The following is a 26,837-nucleotide window of genomic DNA, read 5'->3' on the forward strand; positions in this document are numbered from 1 at the left end:
GAACAAATTAAAATGTCCCTTTTTGTCCCTTTTACCCATCATTTTAGGACCTTTTGGCCAATGTTCTGAACATCCCCCACAATGTCACGGAATTACAGATAATAACTACCCATATTATAACTATAATTTTATGTCACCTTATTAATTATTTAAAAATTTGTATATGAAAATAAATCTAAATGTTATCCGTGCCCAGGCTATAACTTCATCTCCATAAGTTAAAAGGTTTGCTTTAAAGGAGACAAACAAGATTGTTATGATTAAATCTTAAAAGCCTACAATTAAATACAACCATGCAAAAATAAAAATTCCATGAAGATATGTTTCTAAATAAAAATAAGTAATCTACAGTATTGTAATTATTTATTCTTCGTAAAGGACTCTGTATATTTTTTCTACATTAAAACAAATTTAATTATTATTAATCAAGTTCTTCTGTTGCGTCTTGTATCTATCTTAACTCAGCCTATAAATTGTATACCGAGGGGAACCTGCTCGCGGCTCTGGAACAAATAAAACATTAGGTTAGTTTTTTCTCTTTTTTAATCTACGTGGCAAAGTTCAGAACCACCATATGAACATAAGGAACTCTCAATCATGAGTGGTTAAAATAAAACCAATTCACAAGTGTAAGGAAATTTTGGGTCTGATATATTCCAAGCCATTGGTTTCTTTGCAATATTAATGCTGCCATAGAACACAGTTGGCAGGAGGAACAAAGTTATGTAGTTGTTATGCAATCTCCAATATATAATGTTATTATACAAATTTTGAAAAGCAATAATAATTAAGACTTACTCAATGTTCCTTTATACAAAATGCAACTGTAAAAAAATAGAAAAAAAATTGTAGCAAACAGAAACAACACATAACAATATTTTTATTATACTCTCTTGTCTATGCAAATTGAGGTCTGCATGATTTGATGGATAAGCCAAAACCTACGAGTACCATTGGACACTGAAGTAGGTATATACCTTCTATATGAACCAGGTGTCGCCCATTATTTATTAGAAAAGAACATACCCTAGTTTAAGAGTTATTATCTAAAAGCATTGGTTTCTCTGTATAAATCCCAAGTAAATTGTTTCCATATCTCATTACCCTTGTGACATGTAATGTTAAACAAATATTCATGCCTTTCATATGGGGGAAAACACGTTGACATACAGTCTAACCTTTATATAACGAACCTCGATATAACGAATTCCTTGATATAACGAATTTTTTTTAATCCCCTAGAACTCTCCATAAGACACAATGTATATTTTACCTCTACATAACGAACAAACCATAACAACGACCTTGATTTAACGAATTTTTCGTGATTTCGGCTAAAATAAGACACCTCAATATAACGAATTTGTCATTGTCAGAACCTCTACATTGCGAATTTAACCTCTGTATAACGAATTAGCTACGTCTTTCCCTCGATATAACAAATCCCCCACCCAATTATTGTTTTGGGAAAATCTGTTTCTTTATCAAATGGAATGGAAAGGTCACGTCATCGCTTGCGCTAACATTCGTCTGCTCCGTTTTACATCTTTGTCTGCTGTCGCTGCGCGCGCAATGTTGCAACTGAGAACTGAACTGAACTGATTTCATTTACTGAGGACTGATGACGACGTAATGTTAAGTAAGCTGTGATTGGGCGATATGGGATAACTATGGTGAATTGTACAATTTTTGGATAAAGAGAAAACTAAGGAAGAATAAAAACAAAACCAAAGAGAAAGAATAGCAACATCGTTATCTAACATTCGTTTTACGACTGTTTTTATTATCCTTAAGTTGGCTATGATTATATACTTAATAATGACTTATCTAATAATTTATTGTTTTCAATACGATTTGTTTCAACTAGCAACACCAATGCTATAGTTAATGATTATTATTGACATTCCTCTGTTGTGATAAATCAGTACTGTACTTTAAGGGGCGGTTCACGAGCTCGGGACTTCATAGTCCGCGACCAGACGTTGGTCCCGGACTATATAAGCGACGACCAAAAAATGGGTTCACGAGTCAGAGCCTAATGATGTGAAAGCCGGGCCCATTGTAGGTCGAGACCAAATCCATAGCGGAGCCTAATGACAGGGATTCGCAGGGAATTTCTGTTGAGACGTTGGTAACAACCAGTAACAACAGTCTGGAAACAAATGTGAAGCCACTGCTGTTGACATACGCACTTCCATACAATAGGATGATCGTGAAAAAGGGCTGAACCAAAACGTCCAAACCGATTATTTTTCCCGTTTTTCATTGTCCCAATGCTCGCCTATGATAATCTATCTAAGTTTATTGATTTATAAACACAACAATCCACGTTTGTATGAAATCAGATAATAGAAGTCTTTTTCTGTGTACATTAAGGTCGATTCACACACATCAGTCCAGTCACAGTTCCGTTACAGTGCAGTTGCAGTCCAGTTACAGTCCAGTCGCAGTTGCATCCGCAATTTCCCAGTCAATTGTCCGTCAGTTGGTTTCAGTCAGTCTTCCGTCTAATATTTATAGTAATTTACAGTCAAAAAATTTAAATTTTAAACCTATATTCTATTAAATTATCATTGTCCATCTTGTTGATTGTTACAAACAGTACTCAAAATACAAACGCAACCATTTTAACAACAATAACACTATTTTCTAACCTCAAACAGTTCCGTCAGGCGTCCGAAGAATCAAAAAGTATCGTTGGAAAGAAATCTGAAATTGACTGACGGATGCCAGCAGAGTGACTGACGGGACTGCAACGGATGAGTGTAGATAGCGCAATAGAAAATCCATCAAAGAATATTTTTGATAACTGTGACGTGCCTGAAGTGACTTTACTGTGACGTGCCGTAACTGATGTGTGTGAATCGACCTTTATTATAATTCAATTAAGATGCATGACAGAAAATAACTGGGTAGGCCTATTTATAACCGGATGAATGCCTATTTTGCATAAATGCCCGATAATTAAGGATGGTGATTTTTGGATAGGATAATTTTAACTAAACTTATTTAAATGGTACAATTATTGAAACTAAAATGTATTTAGAGGTACTGATTATTAGATATAAAAATCGTATGTGTGTGCTGGATTTAATCGTGGCTGTAAACAAAGAATATTCTTTCCGTTATTCTTCCACTCTATGTAAATCTAACTGTAAAATGTCGAAAATAATATTCTGCAATTAGCTCGTAATATGATTTATGTTAACAGCTATGGTTTTTAATTTACATTTTGTGTTGTTGCGATTTTTAAAATCAGTTTCATTACAATGCGTTTATATTTACTAGGTAGGAAGGATTTACTAGTATTATATTATATTTACTAGTAGGAAAACATAGTTTTTTTTTCTTTGGGCATAGTTTTGAACTGAAAATTTGATTTGTTCTGCTTTCATTACCAAACAAATAGCTACCATCAAAACTTTACTAACATCCAATAAATCACCAGTTTCTCGATGAAAAGTGCCATCAGCCAAAAATATTAGTGCAACTGACATTTTTTTCAATTTAGAATACTGTAATGGATTTTGCTGTCGGGAAATCCGTGCCTTGGAGTGAACGCCTCAAATGACTCATTGACGGCATCTTTGGACACATTTTAATCTATCTTTAAATTCATCAAGTCATAAAAGGGTTTTAGTCATGATAACGAGCTGGTCCTATGCGAGGTAGTGGAGTGATGGTACATAATTGTTAACATAATACAGTATAGATATTTCATAGTCATATTCAATACACATGGCGACCAGTGAGTACAACACAAGACGGTGATATCACCGCGAACCGTACTCAACGACTGACGGTTTGCTTGATGTTTCCCACGGCAAAAAATTATTTCTGATAATTATGTTGGATAACGATGGTTTAACTGTGGCTGATTAGTTATATTTATATTCTACGCATAATTTTGTCGTTAAAATTGTAATAACATGGGGTTTATCAGTAAAATATCTTTGTTATGATACTACTTTGTTACGTGCATAATTTATCTGTCGTTTTAAGTTGTTTTATGATTTTTTTCATGTTTTATGATCCTTTTTACCATTTTTACATATTTTTTAAATATGGTGTTGTGGGTAATGAAACTGTTCGGAATTTAATGAGGAACCATATTTAAACATTAGTTTTTAACAAATAATAAAAATAAAGGAGCTAATTAGATAAAACCGGCATCATGTCACGTTAAACCTGCCTCCTACCAGGTCTGAGTTGGAGACCAAACACCATTGTTCTTTTGGGCCCGAACCATCTCATTTGGGCTCGGACTTGACTCGTGAACCCACCGGGACTAATGATCAGAGCCGGGACTATCTGTAATTGGACTCGTGAACCCAACTTTTAAAACCGGGTTTTATCCCTGCACTAATTGTGTGCCGCCTATCAGTTTGGTCCGCGGCTTATATAGTCTCGAGCTCGTGAACCCGATTTTTTAAGTCGCGGCCCAAATACCGGTTATTTCCGGATTCTGGGCTCGGACTACGATAGTCCCGAGCTCGTGAACCGCCCCTAAGTAGCCTACCGGTATCACGAGCAGTAGCTTACAAAGCTTTCTACTGTTTTGTTTTGTTCTTTGTATGGTTTATGACTACGCAATACAGTGTTTGGCTAGGTTTTAGGAGGGTTAGAACAAGCTGTGATTTTAAACTTACAGTTTTTAACCTGTACCAAGGTCAATGCCATTGTCATGATTGCGCAATATTCAAGATCCCTCCCCTTTATTATGCCATGCCGGATAGTTTAGGTTCTACTGTACAATGTAAACACTGTACTGTAAAGTATTGTAGCCTATGCTACTTTAATTGTATTTTAATGAGGTCAAATCCCGACCTATATTGACCGACGCTGGTTCTGAACCTCGACTTAGCGAAATTCCTGCAAACCTAACCTCTATATAACGAACCTCGTTTAAACAAAATCCTTGATTAAATTCTTGGTTTAAAGCTAATGGCCTTCTTTTAAATAAAAATAAAACTTTTGCTATTAATTTTCATTCCAACTACTCCAATTCAAAATACTCTGATGACTCTTATTGCAGACAGCAGATAGTTATAAATTCTTAGGGTTACACGTTGATCCTTCTTTGAAGTGGGATGAGCATGTAAATTTTTTATCAAAAATTCTCCATAAAGGTCATTTTCTAATTCTAAACTTATCAAAAATCCTGGAGATAAACATTTTGAAAATGGTTTACTATGCATATATCTATTCAAACTTAACATATGGAGTGATATTTTGGGGCAACTCACAGTCTTCTCCAGCAATATTTAAGATTCAGAAAAGCATTGTCCGTGCTATGACAAATTCCCCCTATACTGCATCAGCCAAACCAATTTTCAGGAAACTAGATATTCTGCCTTTACCTTGCATTTTCATTCTACATACCCTTCTATTTGTTAAAGAAAATTTTCACAAATTCACTCTTTTAAAATCTACACATAACTATCCTACACGTAATTGTAATCTTTCTTTGCCGATACATCGAACAGCAGCTTTTGAAAAGACACCATTCTATACAGGCAGCCGATTATTTAATAAACTACCTTCTCATATTCGCAATGAATCAATCAATCAATTCTTCTGCCAAAGCATTTAAAAGAAAACTTGTTAACTATCTAAAGAGCCATATGTTTTATTCAGTAGAGGATTTCATTTTATATAGTAATAGTGGTTTGTAAAATGGTTCATGTGGAGAGTTTGTTTTCTCATTATGTTTAAGTTACATTAATTTAGTTTTTAACATTTTTGTATCATATTTTTGACATGTCATCTACCATTGAGGAAACTCCTCTGTATATGGTGTAATTTGTGACAATTTACATGAATAAATGAATAAATGATATAACGAATATTCAGTTCGGTCCCTTCAGATTCGTTATACTGAGGTTGGACTGTATTTGTCTGCGTGTCTGTTAATTTCTATTAGTTTTACCATTGATAAAACATCTCCCTTAGTAGATTTCTCATGCTTATGGAACAGCTGAAGACTATTTTATTGTTAGTTCTGTATGGTGTACTGCAGAGGTCGTGTTTTGTTTACAATTTGTTTCATGTTATTTCAGTAATTTAAAACCTCGTTTAACCAAATAATACGATCTAATCATAAACAATAACTCATTCTCTAGTTCAAACAGTAAGGACAACAGTAAACACAAATCAATAAATGAACGCTAAAGTAAAAGAAACAAAATTTCGCCAACACTAGCAGCCATTGTCACCGTACATGAACTAGACACGATAAACAAGCTTCAAAAATTACAATGGGATGAGAAGTCTACTTGTGTTGGTTAGTTTATTGTTTTACCCAAGAGTTGGGGATCTTCAAACATATGCTGGTCGACAAGATACTGAGGTCTCTTATGCTCAGGGTGTGCTGTCATCCATCTACAATACTCTTTTGTTGACCTGCAATAGAAATTGAACTTAGCAATATTGAAATCCGAAATATTTAAATAGTTTGACCATATCAGTTTTTATAGCAAATTTCTCATAAATATAAAAATGTTAAGGAAATGTTTTAGTGGAATTTAACCAAGTAAATTGAACATCACTTAGTCTACAGGTTTTCTGCGGTGAGGGTATTGAACCTGTGACTCTAACAGTAAAAAAATACCGACCACTGGAACAGCAAACAATAGTAAATTAAGTGTCTGCAGGTGGTCTTTTTCAATCCACCACCACTCCACCACTATTATTTTAATAATTTGTTAAACATATCAAAACTCTACAAACTACAAAACAATGATTGCGGACATAATCCATTTGTTCCAAGTTTCAAAACTAGTTTGATTTATCCTAGCATTATCCCTGTGATGCTGGTAATATCATTGTTTACTGCACTATAGGAACAACTATATTATTTATGATTTGTGTATAGAGTTGTTTTTGAACTACTTCACCTCAAATCTTTGATGTCCTTGTAAACATCAGCAAAGCTAAGCTGCTCCTCTGACAGTTTGTTCCATTCCAGCCAAGTTTCTGAAGTTTTGTTCTTCGGAGTTTTAAAGCGTAAATACTTTGGCAAAACTCGGCCGAATGCTGTTAGTCTGGACGGTTTCTTCTCAATTTCTGCGTCCCATATTAAGTGTTTTAAAAGTACTTCGTGGAAAGATTTCTGAAAAATTTAAACGTGTCAAATTTGGATTGATAGGGCAAAATGAAAATCATTTGAAGATTTATTAAAATTAGGTAACAAAGTTAACCTGATTTAAATACTACTTGTATTATATTTATTGTAATACTAGCAGAGTACCCGTCCTTCGTACGGGGTTGGAATATAAGTATAAAATGCTTATTGCAGTTATACTCAAGCTTTGCGTTTGCAATAAGGGAGGACACAGTTTGATAAAATTTGCTTTTTTAAATTTACAGTATTCTATATCATTACACATCTACCATAGCCATAATGTTCTACCACTTCACCTAAACAATAGAGAAAAATAAATTATCAACAATTCGCAAAATATCACAAATTATTTATGAAATGAAAAACATAAACATAACTGTAAACAATCCTACTTTGACAGTTCTCATTGCGAATCACAGTTTTTTGTTGCTGCTTAGTTCAAATTAGCTGTTTTCATAAATGCAAAAAATATAGTGCTGCACCCTGTTGGTAAATCTTATAACTTTTTAATGCTTTTCCATATCATAGAACCAACTTTTTTAGTTGAAACAGTTGACTAAATTCTTTAATTCCCTTTAAATATGAATACTCATAAGGTTAACATGGGGAATTACAGAGCCACTGGGGTGGAGCCCGAAAGGATTTTTGAGATAAGAATATGTCTATATGTTAATCGTGAATGTAAGCTATCATCATGCCAAATTTCAGCCCAATCCGCCCAGTGGTTTATAATGCGTGATTGAACTTCAAACACACAAACAAACACACAAACTTTCACATTTATAATATTAGTAAGATAATTTCATATGCTTACTTCTGGCATCTACAGGAATGTCGCCAGGTTATAGTAGAGGACTTTCTTCTCCCTGGTTTTCATGCAAATCGCTCGAGATGCTGGGTTGTCCATTCCAATTTGGAACAGTTCTTTGACAATCTCCTCGCTAATAAATGACTTCTCGTCACCACCCAGCTCCTTGATCCACTTGCAGAAGTCAACAGCAATCTGGAATAACAGTGTATAGCAAACGTCATAGTGGTAATTCTTTTATATCAGATCCCACATTGTGCACTAATTGTAAACTGTGGCAATGAATTGAAAAGGTAATTTAATAATAAATTTGTTTACGGAAAAATTTTTATTTTTGCTGTTGATAAAAAAAATTAGAGATGATAATCAACATTTCTCCAGCTAGCAGAGGTGGCTAACCTAGCATCATATGCTAACCAATATGCTGCACCTCCCGTATGATTAGATTTCATTTTCTTACAAACCCAAAATATCAGAGTGCATATTTTAAGGTAGAGATGACTGAATAATGATTTATGAATGAATGACATGATAGCGTCTCCGGCTAAGATAAGCTCTTCATTTTGCCAAGACCATTAATTTGTTGAAAGGCCAACGATCAAGGACATTTAAATCCAGTTTTGACGCATTAAAAAGCTATTAACTTTTCTCAGGATCAAACCATTATTAGATGGGCATAGCAGGTTCAGAAAGTTCAAGATAGACTTGCATCTCATCATCGTCTGCTTCCCCTACCTTGTTGATTAGGAAGTCACCCTTCTCCTCCAGTGTCATCTGCCTGAGATCACTGACATCTTTAGCATCTTTCACTCTCCAAGACGCAGCCTCTTCCTCTGGCAGATTGAGGAACCTTAAGATTGCTTTTTGGCGTAACATCATTTGCCGGTCAAACTTACTATGGAGAACAAGCATAATCGTCATTCATATAACGTAAATTGAGCAGTATAGCATTCATAACAAATTCCCTTTCCTCCAACCTTAACGAAACATAAGAACTGTAGATTGGTTATTAACATTAGAAAGCTTCAAAAATTCGATAAAAATATACCTCTTACCTACTTCTAAAATTTTCTGTTTCTATGTGCTATGGACTTGAAAAAGACAGAAAATAACAAATTAAATTGATGAAAACTGTACGTATACAGTATCAAAGTAAAGTTACTGTTTCTTCTCATAGTTACAAAGGGTTTACAGGAAAAACGTCATCATAGAAATTTAAAATAATGACTAGGCTAATAATAATAATGAATAAACCTGAATAAAAAGCCTTACACTTTGCTTTCCACTTCAACCACATCTGAAGAGCCATCGTAATCATAAATGTCCTCATTTTTCTCAGGTTCGACCTGAACCTCATTTTGACTTTCTGTTTGAGACACAACCGTTCTTGTAAGAGATTCATATTGAGAAGGTGTTGAGTATCCAGACAGTACGCTTTGTACTGTGGACGCCTAAAAGTTAAACAAACATAATAATGAAAAACACATGAAGTTTTGGTGGATTAAAAAGATCAGCTATCAAAGGTTTCTAGTTTTTTTATGGAATGTGGTCATTTTTTGTTATGAACATCTAGAAAATGAGTAGAAGAAAGATTCAGACCATATTTTAAAGCTTCTATTTGATATTTTAAAAGATTACATGATTGGAATTTCAATCAATTGCAAGTGATCATTTTAACAAATCTTACAAGGTTATTTTCTAAAAAAAATTTCTAAATTGCAATTTTTCACTATACTTTCTCACAAAATCTTTATAATAGGCCTACTAATTCTGCTGAATCGAGGTTGTTTTACGTTTAATATATTTGAAATAATTATATTTTAATTAATATTGATATTCAAGAATTTTATCTTTGTAACCTCTCAGTTTACATTATATACCAAAAACGTCAATATTTGAATTTAGTTTGTTTACTACAGGAATTAAATGTTGCTACCTGATTAAAATGTATTAGTTCTTAAATAATTGTTAGAAGTTACTCTTTAATTAAATGTGGACAAACATTTGATTTATTGAGTAAGATTTTTTCAAGCTTTAATACAACTACAGACATCTAAAGTGGCAGATAAGACTGGATGTTTTTTAAACTTTCAAGCCAAAGCAGAAAAATTGTGATTGGTTCCAGAATGAATCTCTAGCACTTTCAGGTTTGAAAGTAAGCACCTTCAATTCTAAATTAAATTCTATTATTTATATTATTCTATTATTCTATTATTTTGACTCCTTGAACAATGCCAATTTGTCTGCTGCAAAGAAGGTTGCTCAAAAGCTCTCAGATTATTTTGGTGAAAAAACGTGTATGGCTGAATTTCTGTCATTGAATGCTGTGGGCACAGCAGTCGAACAGCTATGACTGTGGTGTGATCTCCTGCTGGGTCGTAGAGTCTTTGGTAGATGACATTATCACTACTGGGTCATTAAATGTGCAGTATCTCCAGAATTGTAAACTCACCAATGAAGACGTGATTTTAAAACGCTCAATACTTGCATATCTTCTGCATGATTCCACAGCATTAAACAACGGATTGTTTTACAATTTGTTGATTAAAAAAGGAGGTAAAGTCAAGGAAAATAAAAGGTTGTGTAATACAGAGAAAACTTCAGCTACACCTAATTCACAATCCTGGACCCAAATACAACCTAGAGCTAAAAGAAATCATATTAAAACTAAAAAGGCATTGACAAAAGAACCTGAAATAGTAACAACAAATAAGTTTTCTGTTCTTGACAAACAAAGTAACCAGGATATTACCAAGGCAAATAGACCCGATAGAGAACTCATGACACCGGAAGACTCCATGACAAAGCCTACAGCACTTCAGATTGATAACACTAGGCCTAAAAGAAGAACAAGAAGAACTAGCCAAGGAACTACAACTACATGTCCTGATATTAATCTAACATTCTGCTCGGACAGTCAAGGTAGAAATGTAGCCAACAAGATTGAAACCTACAGCTTGGGCAAAATTAACACGTTTGGCTATGTACGAGCCAATACCACTCTACTGCAGGTTGTGGACTCAGCATCCATAGATAACAACAAGAATTACCCTTTAGTCATACTTGGAGGCACTAATGACAGTCTGAATGGAAACCTATCTGATATATATGTACATCTAGAACACAAACTTACCCAAATTAGCAAATCCAGACCAGTATTCTTATGTACTGTACCAACAAGACATGACAAACCCATGAATCACTTTGAAAATTTAAATATAGAGACGGTAAACAACTATCTCCATGAATTAACAGCTAGAAGTGACAATGTGCATCTAATCAATTTAAGTGAACTCAAAAGATATCACTACACATCCCATGGACTGCACCTCAATAACAAAGGCAAAACTAAATTAGCACATATTATAATTGACTGTTTAAAAAAGTGGTACAGCAACCGAAAAAATGCTAGGCCTACTGTTCTCACGAGTACACATGGCCTGAACTCTGGTACAGCCACAGCACTCATACAAAATCAAACAGTAACAGTTACAGCTACAAATCAAGACAACCCTGGAATTACTGTAATTGAGGCTGACATGAAAGTTGTTATTCAAGAACAAAAATGTAATGTAGATGTTGCTTTCGCTCATTGTATTTCAGCTGATTTCACTCATGAAAAAAACATGAGTGCAGGAGTAGCTGTAGCTTTTAAAGAGTGTTTTGGTAAACCATGTGATTCGGACTACTGTAACTCTAATTTAACACAGCAGAAAGTTAACAATGGGCCATCAGTTTTTGGCTTGGTCACTAAATCAAGGTACTACCAAAAACCAAGACATAACAAGTACATATTTTACAACAATGCTTTTGATCAACTAATAGAAGAATTTAATAAACAAAATTTGAAAACCCTAATTTGTTCTCCTATGGGATGCTCCAGAGATCATGTCACGCCTGCACACTTTGCAAAAAATATAGTGAAATTTCAAAGGTCAACTAATGCATCAGTTATCATCATAACTTCAGATGAAAGAACCAACACCAACATTAGAAATGGCCTTTCGCATGCTGCGTTTATCACAAGTCTCAGAGAAGCTATCGCTGTCAAAACTTCTAGTACTGGTATCCATAACATCCAACAACACACTGATGCAACCAGAACTACAACAGCAGTTCACAAAGATGTTAATGTCTACAGCCAACTACAAGAGGAAGATGATACCTCCCAGTCCAGTTTGAGAATTTCACCTTCAACTGTGTCAAGTGATGGGGGGTTGGCTGTCAGTGGGTGTGCTAGTGTCAGTGCGGTATCTGGTGCCGGCGTAATGCATAGCCTCTCTGCCCTATGTACACTTCAACTCCCTCCTCAAACCCGAAATATTAATATAAATTGTAATCTAGAAGCTAAGGATAAAGTAAGCAACGTTATATCTTGTACACCACCAACTGTAACAGACAACCCGCCTTCAAAAAACTTATTAAAGATGCCAAAAGAAATCACTTAAATTTAACCAACAAAAGTTTTAAATTGGATATATTTCATTTAAATATACAACACCTGCCATCTAGAATAGATTCTTTACAGATAACAGTTGAAGAATTAAATCCCGATTTAATATTAATTAATGAGCATAAAATGACAGATTTAGAACTTTCGAGATTTAATTTAAATAACTATTGTATTCACTCATCTTTTGCAAGAAGTAGATCTGGTGGTGGTGGTGTCTTGATCCTTGGTAAAATCAATGGAAATGTAAAACATAGAAAAATAAATATTTTGGAAAATACCAACATAATATGTGAAAAAGAATTTGAGTGTTGTATTACAGAGTACAAGCATAATAGTTTAAAGCTTTTACTAGTAGCAATATATCGATCCCCTTCTGTAAAAATTAATCTCTTTTTAGAGAAGCTTGACTCTTTATTAAATTTATTGTTGAAACATTTTAAAAACATTGTAATTGTTGGAGACATAAATATTAATGTATTGGACACTACTTACAGGAAAATGCTTAATGACGTACTACAGGTATATAGCATGAGATATCTTGTAAACTTTCCTACTCGTGTTACATATATGTCAGAATCAGCTCTAGATAATGTATTGACAAATGTTTTAGATTATAAGATGAATGTTACTGGAGTGAATACCCAGATATCTGATCACGATGGATTATTGTTGCAGATTAGTTGCCTAAATAATAAGTTCACAAACCAAAATGTTTTGACTCCAAATAAAATAACTGTAAAAGAAGTAAGAGACTTTAGTGAAAAAAATTTACACATGTTTACTAAATTATTAGATCATGAAAACTGGATAGATGTTTACAACGCAAATGTTATGGAGAAATTTGACACTTTTCATAGAATTTTTATGTTTTATTTTAATACATGCTTTCCTAAGTTTAAAAAACGATGCAAACAATCAAATAATATTTGGATAACAGATGATTTGAAGAATGAAAAATCTAAAATTGTAAACATGAGTAAAATGGCACGTAACACAAAAAATAAAATTTTATTTGATAAAGCCAAAAGTCTGAATAAGGATTTTAGAAAAAAAGTCATTGCTACTAAAAAAAAACATTTTGAGACTAAGGTTAAGCAATCTAGTAATGTATGTAAAACTACCTGGAAAATCCTTAATAATGAGGTCTCCAACAAGAAACCAGCATTTAGTAATATTGAAATAGATTTTAATCATACATTGTTTACTGATCCTGGAGATATTAGCTTAATATTTAATGATTTTTTGAGCACCTATGTAACCTCATCAATACTTCCTCACCTTGCACAAAATAGCAACACACATGTCAACAAGCCAATTCAACAAGTCTCCCAAACTAAATTTAGGTTAAAACCAGTCACAGATAGTGAAGTTTTAAAAATTATCAGTTCCTTTGATAACAAACTTTCAACTGGTTTTGATGAGATACCCATGACAATATTAAAGCATGCTTGCTATCAGTTAGTGAAACCTCTTGTGCATTTAATTAACTCATCTTTTGTTAGTGGATTATTTCCTTCTAAATTAAAAATTGCTAAAGTTATTCCTCTTTATAAAAACAACGATTCTAAAAAAATAACCAATTACCGTCCTCTTTCGCTATTACCTACCATTTCAAAAATATATGAGAAAGCAGTTTACATACAACTGACGAACTATCTGGAAACATATTCTTTACATGATAATAATCAGCATGGCTTCAGATCAGGAAGATCAGTTACAACTGCAGCAATAGATTTTATAGAATCAGTAATAAACTCTCTTGACAAAGGTGAAACAACAGTTGGCATATTTTTAGACTTAAGTAAGGCTTTTGACAGTGTGTCACATACAATTCTTTTAGATAAAATCAGAAGTTTGGGCATTGATGGCATTTCGTTTGAATGGTTTAGATCATATATTTCTAACAGATATCAATACGTTGTAATTAAAAATTTGACAAATAACAGGTTAATCTCAAGATCTTCTCCTCTTACAGAGATTCACCATGGGGTACCCCAAGGGTCTATTTTGGGACCGATCTCATTTCTCATTTATATTAGGGATCTGTCAATTCCATTTTCAACTAGTTTACACAGTAGTAATATCTGCCTGTATGCTGATGATGTTACTTTTAAAATCAGCAATTCATCTTTATCAAATTTAGAAAATTATTGTTCTGATACTTTAAATATGCTAAATACTTTTTTAAATTCTCATCAGCTCTTGTTAAATTTAAGCAAAAGTAATTTTATGGTTTTTACAACAGGAAAAAGAAAACAAATTGTACAGCCTGTAATTCAATTTCAAAATAATAAATTGGAAGAAATCACCACATGTACCGATTTTGTTGTAAAAGGCAACAAATCAATACAGGTTAATGCGAAGAACAGTCAGCTGGTTTCAACAATAGATCAGTATAGACCAGAATGCACCACGCACTAAAGACGGAGAGGGGATAAGGTTTAGCCGGGCGGCCATCCGTTTAAATCAGTACTCAGTCCTTACCCAAGTCTCATCGTAGCTAGTTCGGTAAAATTGTTTATCGTTCGTGGAAATTAAATTCATTTCGCGGCGTTTGGTCGGCCAATCTTAAATTTCCTTAAAGTCGTTCAGCCTATATCCCTAAGGGATATAATTGCCTCGCGATCGGAAATTAGAATCAGTGTTTTTGTCAAAAAGTGCAAAAGTTCGTTACCGGCCAAACGCAGTCCGCCATTTGAAAATTTCTCAAACGATTCACGAGTTCAATTGATCGCGTGTTGTAGTATACCGGCTAGTTACGTTTTCCCATCCTTTCCCCTTTGTGTTATATTTGTGGACGTCCAAACTGTAAGTAATTTTGTGTATTTATTTGTTAAATTGAGATTTTCAGTGAGTCGCACTTTGGTAAATTTTCCTGTCTTGTTTTGTCAATTCATGTAGAATAAGCACATGTTCATAGGTTCGATCACAATTTGTTGATTTTTAAATCCATTCATATTGTTGCAATCCGCTTTATTTATTAGACTGTGATATTTCTATAGTATTAAGAATAAATATATGAAAATGTTTTTATAGGGTAATTCAGAGTTGCTTTGTAATATTTTTATATAGTATTTGAATTTTGCACAGAGTCATTATTAAAAGTACAATTCGTTACAGAGTGTCACAATCAGCATTTTAATTTGGGGGAATCATTTAATATCAAAGGAGGGATTAGGTTGCTGGTTCGGCTGAATCGGGAAGTGTTATCGGAGGCTGTGCCAGTTTGCATATAGACGAACCGCCAAAGTGCCAAATTAGCTATAAAACAATAAGCAACGTTCCAGTAAATATTATTACGATTAAACGCAATACTGTTTAATCAGTTGACCTTCGAGAATCGACCTTCATATTTACATCGTTGGCCAACGAACAGGACTTGTTTGGCACTGGTCGTCTCAAATTAAATTAAATACCACTCCTCCGTTGACACCTTCGAGATCGGTGTGAAACCGCGCCAAATATTCCCCTTTGAATAAATCCGTTCAACATTCTCAGACAGATCAATTCCGTCTGATTGTGTCACTCAAGGTCATATTTTTATATTGCACCACACAATCAGAAACTGTCAAACTGGAATCATTATAAATCTTAAATAATGCTTAATAAATCAAATTGTACTCACTTTTAGTTCTCAATAACCTGGTAGTTCTTTATTATATGCTATAGTATCAAATTGGTAAACAAAAGGTAATTCAGTAAATAATAGGCCACTACAAAAGATTCACCTTTTAAGTGCAACACTAAACACTAGTGTAGTAGTGAGCAAGTAAATTCGGTGTAGAATTAAGACTGGTAAATTGCTCTCATTAAAGGTATTACTTTTTTGGAAGAACTACAAACAGTGCCAAGGGCGTCCCCTAAGGACCTTTTGGGAATATTTATATTTTGCAGGGCCCACTCATATTTTTTCAATAACATCAAGCTTCCACTGCCAAAAAGCTCTGTCTGATATTTTTATTTTCTGGAGTTCTTCCAACCCAGGGGCAACCAACATTTGTAAAGATTCATTTGAGAGCATTGCAAGGAGCAAATATATTTAAATACAATATTTAAATATATAAAAGTAGTAGGAGGGAGTTGTTTTTATTTTTCTTTACAAATAAATGATATCATCGCGTGATCTCTTGGTACTGTTTGTGTCTGTGCGATTCACTGAAATTGTTTAGATTATAAGAGATTCTATTATTATTGTTATTGTCGTTGTGTATTGTGCTGTAATTAATTGTCAATTGGTTTTTGTCATCGTGGAAAATTCGTTTTGTTAAAGTGAGATATATTATCGTAAATTGAATTATTTTCCTAGCGGGAAAAATGCACCAACAATTTGGGCCTGGGTATAATACAACTGCGAATGACCGACGCGATCGTATGTCAAGGAGAAATTTAGAGGAATTAATCGATTTAAATGCGCCGATACACCAAAACAATGAGCATATTCCATCAAATAATAATGGAGTTAGTTTAGGTAGACAAAATCCCGATTGTCGTTTACCGATCGTAAACGATGACGAACCATCGTCAAATAGACAAAATTCCGCTTGTCGTTTACCGATCGTAAACGATGACGAACCATCGCCAATTAGACAAAATTCTAATAGTTGTTTAATGGACCTAAACAACCACGAATTGACTGAAATGCTATCAAGTACGTCGAATGCAACTCAAGATAACAGTCATGCCAACAGCTCGTCGTACGTGGATATTCAACCTTCAAACGGCGAACGTGCGAGAGAGATGGAGATAGTCACTGCACAACAACGCGCGTCATTTCCTGTAGCGACTGGTTCACTGTCCACTGTTGCCCCGGTCAGTGCCACTGTACACCACCCACACCCACACACTCGACCTCTCACATACACTCACCATGACACACACGTACACGCTCACGCATACAATGTTAGTCAATCACTTACTAAAACCGATCAAATTGTGGTAATTGAACTGATTAATAAATTGAATACAGTCGACGGCACAGATGAACTTGAATTAATTTCATTTCTCAAAAACATCAAACCAATATTTGATATTTCTCCGAATTGTCATACAGAGATCATTAAACTTATTATCCCTAAGGTCAAAGGTCAAATGTTCCAATTGTTTTTAGAAGCAGTATCGAGTAACGCACGCTGGAATGTCTTACATGACGAGATATTACACAGATTTATTCCGTCAATTAGGCGACGAGAGATTGCATCGTTTGAGTTAGATCGACCACAACAACCGAATGAAACTTTTTCAGAATACGTCGATCACATCATATCTATCGCATTCGCTTTAAAATCGTCAATGTCAGAAGGCGAGGTGATTGAGATTGCTTTGACAAAATGTAATCCAACTGTTCGAAGTCATTTTTCGTTCGGTCAAATGCCACAAAGCTTATTTGAGCTAAAATCATTCGCAAATAGAATCACTAGTTCAATGCGTGCCGAAGAGAGATATTTTGGTAATGCAAATCGACGCCCATTGATTAATTCATCGCCTAGGGTTGTGAATCAAACTCGTCACAATCCAATTACGTCGCAAAACGATCTACGTAACAGACCCAGGGAAAGAATTGTAAAATGTTATCGTTGTCAAGGTGAAGGTCATATCGCTAGGAACTGTAGGGTTTCTTTAAACTAGATTCCGACGTTGTCAAGGGCACACAACGTCGAACTGTAAAGTTATCGCCCAACAAAAGTATGCAAGCAACAGATGTATCCGCGAAACTGCCGCTAATTAAGGTATTGTTTGGCAACAATATAGACTGCCTATCGCTGATAGACACTGGCAGTAGTAGGTCATTGATGAGTAAAACGCTTTTTAATAAGTTGCGAAGTGCTAATTTGATCAAACAGTCAAGTAAAATTAATCAATCAGTAGAAGTCGCGAACCGCCAGAAGATAACTGTGCGGACAGAGGTCAAAGTTCATTTTAAGATAGATAATCTGTCATGGGACTACAACTTCTGGGTAGTCAATCAACTTCCGTTACAGTTAATATTGGGGTACGATTTTATGAAGTTTGCGCGAATGTCCGTGAATTTAGGTGATTCAACAGCGGAGTTTAAGTTTAGGGAGAGTGTTAAATCATATTGTTTGATAGGAGAAGGAGAGATCCCAACTTGTGATAAACCCGATTTAGGTGATTCACCGCTCACAGACGACGAACGAAATAAATTCGAAAACCTACTTCGACAGTTTAGCGACGTTGTCACAGACAAAATCGGCTTAGCCAAGACTGAGCCTTACAAAATTCGTTTTAGTAAGGATATTGTGCCATTCCGACAAAGACCTTACCACGTCCAGCCAGATAAGATGGTAATAAGGAGAAATACTGTGCAACAATTATTAGATGAAGGGGTAATAGAAAAAAGTGTTTCAGAGTTTAGTTCTAGCGCCTTCCTAAGACCAAAAAAGGAACCCGGAAAATTTAGATTGGTAGTCAATTATAAAGAACTAAATAAGTTTATTGAAATGGACAGTTTCCCACAACCAGAAGTAGATAAAGTTTTTCCTTATTTTAAAGATGCTCGTTATTTCACTACACTTGATTTGAACAATAGCTATTACCAATGCCTATTACACCCTGATAGTAGGAAATACGCCGCTTTCAATGTAGGATATGCCTTATATCAGCCTCGTACTTGTCCCCAAGGAATAAAAATCGGTAGCCAGGTGTTAGGACGCATAGTCGACGAAATGCTAGGAGACTTAAAATTTAAATGTGTAATAAACTTTGTCGACGATCTCTGCATTTATAGCGCAAACCCACAGGATCATTACAATGACTTGAAAATGGTTTTGGAACGTCTAAGGGCCGCCGGACTTACAATCAAACCCAGCAAGGTCACCTTGGCAAAGAGGGGCATGCGTTTCCTGTCACACATAGTAAAGGATGGCAAACTGTATGTGGACGATACTAAAGCTGAAGTTATTAGTAATTTTCCTCGACCACGCAATTTAAAGGGTGTGCAACGATTTATCGGCATGGCTGCTTTTTATGCCAAGTTCATACCTAATTTCTCCGAAATCAGTAGACCATTGAACTACTTGAAAAAGAAAGGCGTAAGATTCAGGTGGGGTCCCGATCAACAATCTAGTTTCGACAAAATAAAGCAAACATTGTCCTCACCCGTCGTACTTCATCTTCCAGATTGGTCCAGGAGATTTATAATGTCGTGTGACGCAAGTGAAAACGCCGTAGGAATTGTCCTGGAACAGGAAATTAATGGCAATAATGTTCCAATCGCTTTTGCCAGCAAAACATTCTCAGGTGCTCAATTAAAATACAGCATGTATTTGAAGGAATTTGCCGCTGTATTGTACGGCCTGGAAAAGTTCAAGGATTATCTCACTGATAACCCATTCATCCTTAAAACCGATTGTATGGCTGTAACATATGTTATGGGCTCCGACAAGACTACTGGTATGTTAGCGCGTTGGAAACTACGATTTTCACAATTTCCATGCGAGAAAATCGAGCATTGTAGGGGCACACAAAACATAGTAAGCGACGCTCTAAGCCGGATGTTTGAAGTCAATGAACCACAACAGACTAAAACCCCAGCGCCACAAAGCAACGTTGGCCCCGACCGAGTCAAAGTCAACAAACAACAGCCGACTAAAACTCTCACACCACAAAATGATGTTGTCCCCGAACAAGTTTTCTTTCTACAACACTTCCCTGAAACCTTTGAGTCACTGAGTTCGAAACAACGCGAAGACCCACAGCTCCTCAATATTATAAATAACATCGAAGATGGAATCGACGTACCGAATTATTTTATAAAAAAGGGTATACTACGTTATCAAAAAAACCCCAGAAATCCGTCTAAAATCGTCGTTCCGACTCAAATGAGGAAAATGTTAATGAAATATTTTCACGACATTTCAATATCAGCTCACCTAGGAATAAAAAAGACTATCGGGCGAATCACACGCGAATTCACATGGGAGAAAATTTTCGACGAGGTTAAGCAATTTGTCAGATCTTGTAGCCTTTGTCAGCTGTCTAAACCAGCTCAAGCGCTAAATATTGGCCTGATGAATTCTAAACCTCCCGAAAGATGCTTTGAACGACTACACATCGATACCTTTGGACCATTAATACGAACCGCAAATGGAAATATGTACGCATTAGTTTGTGTCGATACATTTTCAAAGTTTAGTTGGATTATTCCATTAAAGAAGGCAAACACCAAAACAATCATTGCAGCGCTCAACATGGTTTCCCAGAAATAATTGTATCTGACAACGCATCCATTTTTAAGTCAGAAATGTTTAAAAGTTTTTTGTTCAGCTTAGGGATCAAACACATCAATACTTCTGTAGCTAGGCCAAACTCAAATCAGTCAGAAAGAGTCAATCGCAATCTGAAAATAGCGTTAAAGATATTCCATTCGCAAACACAAAAACGCTGGGATGAAAATATCGCATATTTAAACATGGGTTTAAATTCAGCCGTCCACGAAACAACCAAAGCGACGCCTGCGCGAATTTTCTTAGGACGAGAAATTAATCATCCATTGCAATTACAGTGGGACATCGATCAGGAAAACGATACTGACGTTACAGAGGATTGTATCGCAAAAATCATGGATAATATTAAATCAGCCCATCGCAAAAGTAGCGCCAGATATAATAAAAATAGGAATCCATCGCCGTTCCAAGAAAACGATTTGGTATTATATAAAAGGTACATACCAAGTAATAAAGCCAACGAAGTATCGCACAAATTGACTCAAACATGGAAAGGTCCATACGTCGTAACCAATGTGTTAAGTTCAGTAAATGTCAGAATTGAATTAGTCGAGGATCCCAGTATAAATCGAGTAGTTCATGTATGCCAATTGAAAAAATATTATCAGCGGTAGGTGGATCGAATCGTATCGTATTGTTTTGTATGTGTTTAAATGTTTAAATGTGGTAACGTAAGAATCTTTATATTGTATTATATAAATATTGTTGTGAAAAATTGGAGTAACAGTGAGTGATTTCCCTGACAGTGAATAAAAATCAATGATGTGCAACGGTGTAAGTGTGCTGGGCGACTCGCAGGCCAGAAGGATGTGTGAAACATGGACTATAGACGACCCCAGTGTTGATCTCAATGCCAGTGGGACCCGAGGCGGTTGGACAACCACAGACTTAAAATCAGCATTAAGACCCATATTGCCTCATCTCCACAAAACCTGTTTTATTATCTGCTCCATAAATGATATATTCAAGAAAGTACCCCCGAATCAAACCAAATCAAATCTTAAAATCATTACAACCCTCATTAAAGCCAGCAATAGAGACATTATAATTTCGACCATTCCCCCCACCCTCAACAGAAACCCACAACATCAAAACCAAATCAAACAAATCAATGTGTTTATACGATCGTTACATAATCCGCCCAGAGTACGAGTGTTACAATTTCATAAACAATTCCAACCGTTAACTACAATAAAGAAGAATGAATACTTCAAACACACTTATAAAAACGGCAGAAGAGATATTGTCCATCTGTCGAGAGAGGGTTATCGCCTGCTTATCGCATCACTGACAACAATGTTATCGCCGCTCTCTGTCTAACCATTGTTGAGCGCCCGCCCCACCCTCCCCAGCTGACAGCACTACTATCGGACCATTGTTGGGTCACTGTGCTACTGATCCACTAGAGCCAATACACCTGTGCCACTACGCTGCCGACCAACAACAATGTACGAGCCCAGCTGTTCACCACCTCGGACAACACGCTCTGCTGATTACCACATGTGGTAAATCATAGTGTCTATTCTGTGCGCGGGATGCCTTTGTGTGTTTAATGAGGAAATGATCAGTTGGTGTCCTTGTCATAAAATAGATCATTGTAATAGTTTAGTATTGTTGTTACCATTATTTAAATTGTTGTTGCCTGATTGTTGTCGTTATTGTTGATTGTAAATTGTAATTGTGTTCATGTGTATCGTCGTGGTCCACCGGCTAGGCCAAAAATGCTCCGAGGTAGTACGATAGGTTTGACTGTCCTGGGCCGATCACGGATCATTTTTTTCTGCTAGGGGGCATTTTGTACCGATTTTGTTGTAAAAGGCAACAAATCAATACAGGTTAATGCATGCGAAGAACAGTCAGCTGGTTTCAACAATAGATCAGTATAGACCAGAATGCACCACGCACTAAAGACGGAGAGGGGATAAGGTTTAGCCGGGCGGCCATCCGTTTAAATCAGTACTCAGTCCTTACCCAAGTCTCATCGTAGCTAGTTCGGTAAAATTGTTTATCGTTCGTGGAAATTAAATTCATTTCGCGGCGTTTGGTCGGCCAATCTTAAATTTCCTTAAAGTCGTTCAGCCTATATCCCTAAGGGATATAATTGCCTCGCGATCGGAAATTAGAATCAGTGTTTTTGTCAAAAAGTGCAAAAGTTCGTTACCGGCCAAACGCAGTCCGCCATTTGAAAATTTCTCAAACGATTCACGAGTTCAATTGATCGCGTGTTGTAGTATACCGGCTAGTTACGTTTTCCCATCCTTTCCCCTTTGTGTTATATTTGTGGACGTCCAAACTGTAAGTAATTTTGTGTATTTATTTGTTAAATTGAGATTTTCAGTGAGTCGCACTTTGGTAAATTTTCCTGTCTTGTTTTGTCAATTCATGTAGAATAAGCACATGTTCATAGGTTCGATCAAAATTTGTTGATTTTTAAATCCATTCATATTGTTGCAATCCGCTTTATTTATTAGACTGTGATATTTCTATAGTATTAAGAATAAATATATGAAAATGTTTTTATAGGGTAATTCAGAGTTGCTTTGTAATATTTTTATATAGTATTTGAATTTTGCACAGAGTCATTATTAAAAGTACAATTCGTTACAGAGTGTCACAATCAGCATTTTAATTTGGGGGAATCATTTAATATCAAAGGAGGGATTAGGTTGCTGGTTCGGCTGAATCGGGAAGTGTTATCGGAGGCTGTGCCAGTTTGCATATAGACGAACCGCCAAAGTGCCAAATTAGCTATAAAACAATAAGCAACGTTCCAGTAAATATTATTACGATTAAACGCAATACTGTTTAATCAGTTGACCTTCGAGAATCGACCTTCATATTTACATCGTTGGCCAACGAACAGGACTTGTTTGGCACTGGTCGTCTCAAATTAAATTAAATACCACTCCTCCGTTGACACCTTCGAGATCGGTGTGAAACCGCGCCAAATATTCCCCTTTGAATAAATCCGTTCAACATTCTCAGACAGATCAATTCCGTCTGATTGTGTCACTCAAGGTCATATTTTTATATTGCACCACACAATCAGAAACTGTCAAACTGGAATCATTATAAATCTTAAATAATGCTTAATAAATCAAATTGTACTCACTTTTAGTTCTCAATAACCTGGTAGTTCTTTATTATATGCTATAGTATCAAATTGGTAAACAAAAGGTAATTCAGTAAATAATAGGCCACTACAAAAGATTCACCTTTTAAGTGCAACACTAAACACTAGTGTAGTAGTGAGCAAGTAAATTCGGTGTAGAATTAAGACTGGTAAATTGCTCTCATTAAAGGTATTACTTTTTTGGAAGAACTACAAACAGTGCCAAGGGCGTCCCCTAAGGACCTTTTGGGAATATTTATATTTTGCAGGGCCCACTCATATTTTTTCAATAACATCAAGCTTCCACTGCCAAAAAGCTCTGTCTGATATTTTTATTTTCTGGAGTTCTTCCAACCCAGGGGCAACCAACATTTGTAAAGATTCATTTGAGAGCATTGCAAGGAGCAAATATATTTAAATACAATATTTAAATATATAAAAGTAGTAGGAGGGAGTTGTTTTTATTTTTCTTTACACACAACAAGGTTTTTAGGATTAATTGTAGACAAAAATCTTACATGGAATAAGCATGTTGACCAGGTAGTCAACAAAATTACTTCTGGTATCCATGCTATTAATAGAATGTCAAAATTTTGCTCAATAGAAACCTTAAAGATTCTTTATTTTGCTTTTATCAATTCATCAATATCTTTTGGCATAAGTATTTATGGCTGTACCTCTAAGCAAAACCTGGATAGAATTCTTACTCTTCAAAAAAGTGCAATCAGAATTATGTTAAATTTAGAATGGGATACTTCCGCTCGTCAATATTTTTCAAAATTGGGAATAATGACTGTGTATAGTATTTATGTTTTTCATACAATTTTACACACAAAAAAACTTTCTAATGCTAATTTGGTCCCTAAACTTGGTGATTGTCATAATTATTTTACCCGGAACAGAAACGAAATTGCTGTCAGTGTCCATAACTTGGAGCTCTTTAACAAAAAAACCACCTGTGCAGGGAAAAGGTTTTTGGACAAACTCCCAGCTGAGGTGAGGAATATTGATAATATTTCCAAATTTAAAAAAAAACTTAAACATTTCTTAACTGATAAAACACTTTATGGTTTCGATGAATTGTAGATTAGTTTTATTTAGTTTTAAGCCTAGTGACGCCATTCAATGTATGCGACTGTATACCATATGAATAAAGATATTTTTTCATTTCATTTCATTTCATTTCATCATTTTAACAAATCTTACAGGGTTATTTTCTAAAAAAATTTCTAAATTGCAATTTTTCACTATACTTTCTCACAAAATCTTTATAATAGGCCTACTAATTCTGCTGAATCGAGGTTGTTTTACGTTTAATATATTTGAAATAATTATATTTTAATTAATATTGATATTCAAGAATTTTATCTTTGTAACCTCTCAGTTTACATTATATACCAAAAACGTCAATATTTGAATTTAGTTTGTTTACTACAGGAATTAAATGTTGCTACCTGATTAAAATGTATTAGTTCTTAAATAATTGTTAGAAGTTACTCTTTAATTAAATGTGGACAAACATTTGATTTATTGAGTAAGATTTTTTCAAGCTTTAATACAACTACAGACATCTAAAGTGGCAGATAAGACTGGATGTTTTTTAAACTTTCAAGCCAAAGCAGAAAAATTGTGATTGGTTCCAGAATGAATCTCTAGCACTTTCAGGTTTGAAAGTAAGCACCTGCACCACTTGGCTACTGATGTAATATGGTCAGACATCAAATATACATTAAGGTTGATTTACACACATCAGTCCAGTGTCACACTTCAGTCTCACATGCATATGCAATTCCTGGTTCAACTGTCCATCAGTTGGTATCAGTCACTCTTCCATTAGTCCAGGAGCTGAGGGGGTTTGAGCATGCATGAAAGTAGTACGCAATGTTATTGCTGATTATTGTAATATGGACTGTGGTGATCAAAATTACGTATGTCGCCTATTTCAATAGTGGTCGATAAGGTGGGGGGGAGGGGGCAAACATGGCGGTTTGCGCTATGCGTTAAAACGCTGATAGTTCAAAAACGGTAAAAGATAGAACATCGGTTAAAACGTCGTTGGAATTCTTAAAATGTGGACAACAATAATGGTTATTGGGTCCGAGGTCGTATCTCTATAAATAAACAAGTTATTGTATAAAATATGTAAAAATGGACTTTTCGCGTAGTTTTTTAACCGAAAGTAGAATTAATTTGTGAGTGTCGCAAAGAAGTAATATCAAATATCTTTGCTGATAGTTGTAATATGGATTGTGGTGATAAAAAATACGTATGTCGCCTACTTTTCAGGTGGTCGAGAACTTGGGGGGAGGGGGGCAAAGATGGCGGAACGCGCTATGCATCGAGACGACTGTAGCTCGAGAACGGTACGAGATAGGACATCGGTTAAAACGTAGTTTTAATCCAAAAAATATTACCAATAGAAAAGGTCATAGGGTAAAAAGTTGTATCTTAACTAATAAAAAAGTTATAACAATAATAAGTTTAACAAAATCTACATCGCACAGCTATTTTTTTTTTCGAAAATCGTATGGATTGTTGATAAATAATAGTGTAATTCCTTAATTACTCGGCTATATATTAACTAGATGCATTTTCTTATAAGAAAAAAATATATTATTACGAATACATTTGGTTTAAAATGTAAAACACGGCCTCCAAACTACATATAATACTTGGGGTTTCGCCGCAATCAAATGCATAATACAGACTACCACTACAAATCCAATTTAATTTATTATAAAGTTGTAGGTTATTATAATATGATGTAACAGATTCTTATTCAGTTATGCCAGTTATTCAGTTCTTATTAACAGTTGTGCCGATATCAGCAGCACTGCGCAGCAATTATGACGCAACCTATCGGACGAACCCCAAGGCGTTTGGAGGCCGTGTTTTACATTTTAAACCAAATGTATTCGTAATAATATATTTTTTTCTTATAAGAAAATGCATCTAGTTAATATATAGCCGAGTAATTAAGGAATTACACTATTATTTATCAACAATCCATACGATTTTCGAAAAAAAATAGCTGTGCGATGTAGATTTTGTTAAACTTATTATTGTTATAACTTTTTTATTAGTTAAGATACAACTTT

At 35.1% G+C, this 26,837-nt stretch overlaps 1 protein-coding gene across 1 annotated transcript in view; it reads right to left on the reverse strand.

The window, feature by feature from the left end:
• Positions 1-376: 376 nt before the first annotated feature.
• Positions 377-26,837, reverse strand: part of LOC128988463 (uncharacterized) — a 31,292-nt gene continuing 4,831 nt past the window's right edge. Inside the window, exons 3-8 of the mRNA XM_054409768.1 lie at positions 9,204-9,382; positions 8,667-8,826; positions 7,938-8,126; positions 6,897-7,111; positions 6,302-6,402; positions 377-503 (exon numbers count right to left, since the gene is read on the reverse strand). Coding sequence (XP_054265743.1) covers positions 7,947-8,126; positions 8,667-8,826; positions 9,204-9,382 — 519 coding nt within the window. The 3' untranslated portion in view covers positions 377-503; positions 6,302-6,402; positions 6,897-7,111; positions 7,938-7,946. The remainder of the gene's footprint in view (positions 504-6,301; positions 6,403-6,896; positions 7,112-7,937; positions 8,127-8,666; positions 8,827-9,203; positions 9,383-26,837) is intronic.

Source organism: Macrosteles quadrilineatus, unplaced genomic scaffold (assembly GCF_028750875.1).
Source record: "Macrosteles quadrilineatus isolate MER2022 unplaced genomic scaffold, UCM_ALF_1.0 Scaffold_3__2_contigs__length_128488019, whole genome shotgun sequence".
In the NCBI taxonomy this organism is placed as follows: Eukaryota; Metazoa; Arthropoda; class Insecta; order Hemiptera; family Cicadellidae; genus Macrosteles; species Macrosteles quadrilineatus.